The sequence below is a fragment of the Culex pipiens genome, chromosome 3, assembly GCF_016801865.2.
Source record: "Culex pipiens pallens isolate TS chromosome 3, TS_CPP_V2, whole genome shotgun sequence".
Classification (NCBI taxonomy): domain Eukaryota; kingdom Metazoa; phylum Arthropoda; class Insecta; order Diptera; family Culicidae; genus Culex; species Culex pipiens.
The window spans coordinates 129434460-129441205 of record NC_068939.1 but is presented as its reverse complement, the minus strand read 5'-3'; the positions used below and the strand labels follow the sequence as shown (position 1 = coordinate 129441205).

The 6746-nt window shown below is 38.2% G+C and overlaps 1 protein-coding gene across 1 annotated transcript; it reads left to right on the top strand.

The window, feature by feature from the left end:
• Positions 1-4541: 4541 nt before the first annotated feature.
• LOC128093392 (uncharacterized) lies at positions 4542-5961 on the top strand. Its single transcript, XM_052709969.1, has 5 exons — positions 4542-4571; positions 4619-4773; positions 4833-4981; positions 5198-5345; positions 5492-5961. The coding sequence occupies exons 1-5, from the start codon at positions 4542-4544 to the stop codon at positions 5736-5738; spliced, it is 729 nt and encodes a 242-aa protein (XP_052565929.1). The 3' UTR covers positions 5739-5961.
• Positions 5962-6746: the final 785 nt, after the last annotated feature.

Sequence of the window (6746 nt, the reverse complement as noted above, 5' to 3'; positions counted from 1 at the left end):
AAAAAAATCCGACAAATTTTTCACGTTTTTAATGGGTTATAACGAGCATTTCCTTAGCTTGTTACACTTGCCCCACTTTCCCCTACACTTGTTTGCAATTGCAATATTTTTATAAAAAAAAACTTTCTTTCACGTCTTTCTCGATATTTAATCACAACATTTTTAGAAGTATTAAAGAGTTTTTATATGTTATCAAATGGAATAAATAATTGAAAGTATTTGCACTGTATTGTATTCGAAAAAAGGTTTTGGCCTTACTGGTATCTTTAGGTTTAATGGAGAAAAAACAAAATTAACACGATATTAGATAAATAAATCCTGATTTACATATCTACATAAAAAGCTAGTTTGTTGATCCTTATTGGATAAGATAAGTGTAATTTATTTTTAATGATTAACTGAGAAAGCTTTCTTAACATTAACTCCGAGTAAAACTGATTTTTCTAGCAGTTGGCAACAGATTGCTACTCGCTGCATTTTTATAAATCACTGCCCAGAGTTCTACCATTTTATCACATATATTTATGTACATTTGATGTGTGATATTGACTCAATCACGTTATCTTCTTGCAGTCTTTGCCAAGTCTCGCTCACTCTCGGAACGGTCAAGGTTTGATTTCGCTGAGTAACGATGACGTTCACCTTATATTTTAGGTTTTGCGTGATTTGACGAAACGGATGGCGTTTATATAATTGTTTGTTTAAATCTGTTTAAGCTAGTTTTGACTGGTTTTATAATAGTTTAATATTAACTTAATTTCAATTACTTTACGTATATTTAACAGAAACAATACGATTTTGAAGATACATCGATTCGAGAACCATCGACTTCTTTCGATTGGATGCTGTCCAACTTCTTGTCATCAACAGTTCGTAATTTAATGGAAGTCTCGCTTGTCGTCAAGAGGTGCTGATTTAGAGAATTTGGGTCATGCTTTCGATAAACCTGTGGAAATCTTTTGATTGACACTTGAGAAAGTTAATCAGGTACGTGCCCAGTATTGAAATGTATTATTTAAACTCTGCATTTGCCTAAAACAACTTGATTTATTCGTTTGTTCAACCATCTGCTAAATGTTACGTGATTCAACAATTTATAGCTGTTTTATTAATCAAATATGCGCTTAAATTCCTCACACTGCCACTTGAAAAGAGGATGAGGATAAGATAAATTAATTTGGTTGCCTCGTACCGAAACCAGTTCAATCCGGTTCAACGGATACTTGCTTATAAATCATGCCACCCGACACGAGACTGACCATTCAGATGTATGTCTGTGTGAGTGTGCGTGACGATAAGCCCACACACAATCAGCCCACTGCTGACTTGTTCTTTTTTTTTAAAACAACCCGTTCAAGAACTTAAGACTTTCCGAATAGTTCAAGGCCAATTTGGTCGAATTTTAAGTCAATGTTAAGTTTTAAGGCTATTGGTAGAATTTGGCTATGTTGTTGGTTTAGTGGTATAAGAGTAGTTAAACTAGTATTCCACAGACAGTCTATATCTAGGTACATTCACAAGTCACCAATGTCGAATTATGCAACCTTGCGATTGGGACTTTTCCTTTTGAAATCGAATTTTTAATCGAAAGCTTTAGTTTTACTGCACTTTTACACTTTTGTAAATGTATTCAACTCACAGATGTTATACATTCTAAAAATAAATTAACTTTCAAAAAGCATATAAAACATAAAGTTGCATAATGAAAACTATAAAAGTACCGCTATTCACAACTAAAACTCCAAGTTATTATGAAATTCCTCCAAACCACATGGATTATCCCGTTCGCCGCAATTCCACTAACCTCGGACGAATCCCGATCCGGTCCAGCTGGATGATTTCACTTTTCCGAAAAAAACCTCACTGGAAAACCACTCAAACGACGACGGCGAGCGTGTTCTCTGTTGCACGGGAGAAATGCTAATATCCAACGATACCCCGCGACGACGATGATATTATCGCCCGAGCTGTCATGTGCTGTGCGTGCGTGCGATTGTCAAATGTGACGAAGAAATAAAAAGTCGTCCTGACGTCCGGGTTTGAAACGTCTGAGTTGTTCACATAGTTTATGACTTCACACACAGATGGCGATATTTGTGCGCCATCTAGGTCGCAGATTTTTGTGTAGTGTGCCAATGCATGTCGTTGGAGTTTTTTTTTTCAAATTTCATGCTTTACTTAGTTCATTTGATTTTAATACATGTTTTAATTCATCTATTCTTATTTTGAGTTTTATTTTTTCAAGATTATTTTAATTATTTAGCTGATGTTTTGGAATTTCTGCAAATTCTTATTTTCTCAGTTTCAATTTCATTTCAATTTCTATTTTTTTGTCCATTCGTCTTCATAGAGTTATCTAAGCCCGAGCTCACGCACACTAGCACCCCATTTGTTTTGCTGGCGGGTACAAAATTTAACCTCAATCTTTTCGTGTACGTACACGCAATACATGCGCACGTAGATAACCTCTATGGACAAACCTTTCGTCTTCGTTTCATGGAATAGAGTTATCTACGTGCGCATGTATTAGGTTTTACACCGTGACGTCATTTGACAGCTCGTGTGCACTGTTTACATGGTCTTCGTCGATTGTCGACGAATTTCCCCGAACAAAATCGACGAACGCATCGAACTGTGCTAAGTCCATGTAAACAGTGCACTCCTTCTAACCTCCAAATCGAGTCGGCGTAAAACCTAATTGCGTGTACGTACACGAAGGGTTTTGCCTTCCTCACCTTACTAAGGAAAGGCTATAAAATCACTCGAAAAACGAAATTCTTAATTTGACCTCCTAGACCCACCTTCATGTATATAACAAATTTGCACTGAGTTATCTCGGCACTGGCTGACCCGATTTGAACCGTTTTGGTCTCATTTGATCCGTCTTGGGGTCCCATAAGTCGCTATTGAAAATGATAAAATTTAGTTAAGTACTTCAAAAGTTATGCTAAAAAACGATTTTAGCAAAAGTCCGGAAGATTGTAAAAAGGGTGGTTTTTGTAAGAAACCTCGTCATGCTATACATTTTTAGAAAGGTAATCAAAAGACCTTTTTAACTAGTTCAAAAGATTGAAGATCCGACTACCCTATCAAAAGTTATAAGCACTTAAGTGTTATTTATGAACTTTTTAGAGGCCGGATCTCATATATTTCGATGAAAACGTTGTCCGGATCTATCATGTGACTTGTCCGGACCTTTCCAACGAGTTCAGTATATTGAAGATCTGACAACTCTATCAAAAGTTATTAGCACTTAAGTGTTATTTATGAACTTTGTGGAGGCCGCATCTCAGATATTACCTAGCATTACACTCTAAATGTGAGGAAGGCACCAACCACCTAATGGTGGATTAAGTAACGTTTCTGGTTAAAATTTGTACCCGCCAGCAAAACAAATGGTGTGCTAGTGTGCGTGAGAGCAGGCTTAGATAGCTCTATAGAGTTAAGTCCGATCTCACGCACACTAGCATACACCCAAAGAAAATATATCTCAAAATCTGCAACAGTGGATTTGCTGCAGAAAATGTCACATTTTATAACATTTTTTGAAGCAAGCCCGTAGATCATTTTTGCCCGCGTGTAAACATTTCAGCGTTCTGCAGTTCTCACCAACACATATAATGCTCGCCCGTCCCCGAGCAACACTCTAAAGAGAAGAATATGTTGGTGCTCTTTCACTTACATTTCATCAAGCGTCCATGGCGCAGTGGTAGCGTGTCGGATCAATAACCAAGAAGTTGGTGGTTCAATCCTCGTTCTTTAAAGTGTTTTTTTTGTGAAATACAACCAAAAAGCCGTCGGTAATGTCGATAATTGTCGGTAACGGGCAAAAATGTCATACCCCTATATCGCAAAAATGCATGAGGACCGTTTTCATGCAGATTCTGATATACTTTCATGCCGCCATGTATCACAATCATGCGACCGTCGGTTGGGTGTACCATTTGTTTTTGCTGGCGGGTACAAATTTTAACCTAAAAACCCTTCGTGTACGTACACGCAATACATGCGCACGTAGATAACTCTATTCATAGCTCCATTTAATTGTATGAGTGTCCATTACTTTGACAAGCTCATTAAGGGGTTACATACATGTAGAAAATCGCAAAATTTGGTAATACTGAAAATTCCATTAATCCACTAAAAAGATGAATTTCTGAAAGTTTCATGAAGATACTGAGTAATAGACGAGTTAAGTTCGAAATTTTGCCATGCGAAACACCGGGTTGATTTTCGGGTGCCACGATATCTCGAGATGGGGTGGACCAAATTGGCTGAAATTTGGGGTGAAGACGCTCAAGATATATCCCGCACACAAAAAGATATTACTGTAATGGCAAAAGTAACTTACTGTTGAAATAAAAAGTGGTCAAAATTTGCTCCATTAAAAGTTTTTTTCTTGTTTTGAATATGAAAACTTTAACTGCTACAGTTTTTGAAAATCTCATTGCTAACTGATTTAAAAGTTTTTACTTTTAATTCGACTACATAATTTCTTTCATTTCGTCGTTCTCGTGAAACCGTGTACGCCTAAGTACTAAATGTTAACAAACATTTTGGTAGTGCCGGTGGTGAGTGAGTTTTCCACGAAGCGAATCAAATCCGGACGCGGCCACAGACAGGAGTCGGACGCGGACACCTTTGTGAGCCAAAACAGCAGCAGCGGAAGGTGGGTGGCGCCGGTGCGGGGCGAGGTCGGGGGGAAAGTTGGTTTTCGAAAAAGGACAAGGCTAGCCTCCTGCAGGACCTGCAGCTGTTTCACGACCGGAGTTGGTAAGAAGGAAGCTTGGGTGTTTGGTGGCGTTTGTGATTAATTTTGTTTGTTTTTGTAGGACGCAGTTTATGCGGTTGCCGAAGATCGGAGGTCGGTATGTGGATTTGCACCGGTTGTATTCGGTGGTGGTAGCCAGGTGGACGAAATTGAAGTTGAAGCAGATTTACATCCGCTTTTCGAACATGTACGATAAGGTAAATTTTAACGGTGAGGAGAAGGACCCAACGGAAGAGGAAACGACGAGAAGCTCCATAATCGGAGGTGGTCAGCGCGGATGTTGCACTCGGTGCCGGCGGTTTACGACCATCATTTTGCATGCATTATGTGCCGGAAGTGATGACGGGACAGTGTGGGATTTCCTGAGGGTCCGCAGTCCATTTCTCGTTGCGGGACATCTTTGCCGATTATTACCTAAACATCCAGAAGACCAGTTTACACCATTTCTGAATGGACCGTCTGTACGAAAGCCGCAAGTCCTGGAGTTGACGTACTCGGATTACTGCCAGAGGTTGGAGCGAGATCCGACGAATTTGATCAAGAACATCTACCTGGAATACCGAAGAAGTCACCGGTGAGTATTGAGAATGTGTTCAGTGTCTCACCAATTTCATTTACTTTCAAACTCTTTCAGCAACTATCGCCCACAAATGCAGCTTCGGCGGGATGAACTTTGACGGCGAGTTGGAACATCTGTGTCATTCTCGAAGGAGGACGAAGTGATCTGGAACTATCCGTTCAGGCGCTTTACTTCCCAGCCGGAAAACGTCGACTTCCCTTCCCAAATCAACAACAAATGGCCAACTCCTCCAAGCCTGTCCTGATGATGGCCGGCAACGAGACCACCCTGTTCTCTACAACGCTGTCGCGCTCCAAAATGAAGGCCGCGATGTTGCTGCCCAACAAAACGTCCATCCGTAACCTGCTCAGCATGGGGCCTTCGGACGTGACAGGTGGCGTACCGTAAGAATCGGTTCAGCTTGGACGCGGAAGTTAGCCTACCATAAGCAGATGCGTTGAATACAAAAAAAAAAAACGGAAGCAACTGTTTTAATATTAAAATATTGAAATAAAATCCATCACATTTTTCGAAAATCATCACTGTAATGTTAAATGTTATTTATTCATGCCATAAAAAGTTTCTTCTTAAATTAAAAGCAAAAAACTTTTACCGATACAACGATTTTGTTCCAGAAATCCATAGTAGTATCAACAACTTTCCAACTTTTATATTAAAAAGTTTGAACTTTCTACGAATATTCACCAACGCGAACTGTTAATCCAACGAACGATCTTTTTTAATTTAGAGTATTTTTTCTTTGCGTGCGTGTGCATGACGAAGCCCGATTTTGAAATTTTGCTTTTTAAAAAAATACAAAAAACGAGAACTGTCGATTTTTTACGATTTTTTAAAAATACTTTAATCTTTTTTTTAAATTAATTTTTTGAAAATCGGCCTTCACCATGCACATGGAACCAGTTTAACGAGTTGTTTTGGTAGTAGATAAACATGTATATTTTAATGCCCTGAAAACAGTTTAAACGTAAAAATTAAAAAAAAATATTTGTAGAAAAAATTACTTTAACAGATTGAGTTTAGGAGTCATTATGTAGAGCTTTGAATCTTAAGATACTGTTATCGCTGAAAATCTTCAAGAGAAATTTGTATGTTTAAAAAATAAATACCCTACAAATTGTCTAACGATTAGCTCGTTGATCCGATTGATTATTTTTTAAAACTATTCTTTCTTCTTTTGCTATGTATTTTAACAGGGATAAAAGATGTAAATTTGATCTTTTCGAAATGTGTGTTTCGATTTAATTGTTTATTTACTTGGAATTTCAGCATTTTTTCGCTGTTTTTAATTTTTATACACCCTTTGTAAGGACACTTGTTAGAAATGCAAAAACACGCGACCAGCGGAGGGTTAATTTTGTATTCTATCATTTGAATGAAACTTTGCATATCCTGTGT

What these genes read in the sequence shown, in the direction of transcription:
- LOC128093392 (XM_052709969.1), top strand. Translation starts at nt 4,542, where the DNA reads ATGTTAACAAACATTTTGGTAGTGCCGGTG. An exon ending in ACATTTTGGTAGTGCCGGTG is followed by an intron (nt 4,572 to 4,618) that starts GTGAGTGAGTTT and finishes ACGCGGCCACAG; the next exon opens with ACAGGAGTCGGACGCGGACA. An exon ending in CTGTTTCACGACCGGAGTTG is followed by an intron (nt 4,774 to 4,832) that starts GTAAGAAGGAAG and finishes TTGTTTTTGTAG; the next exon opens with GACGCAGTTTATGCGGTTGC.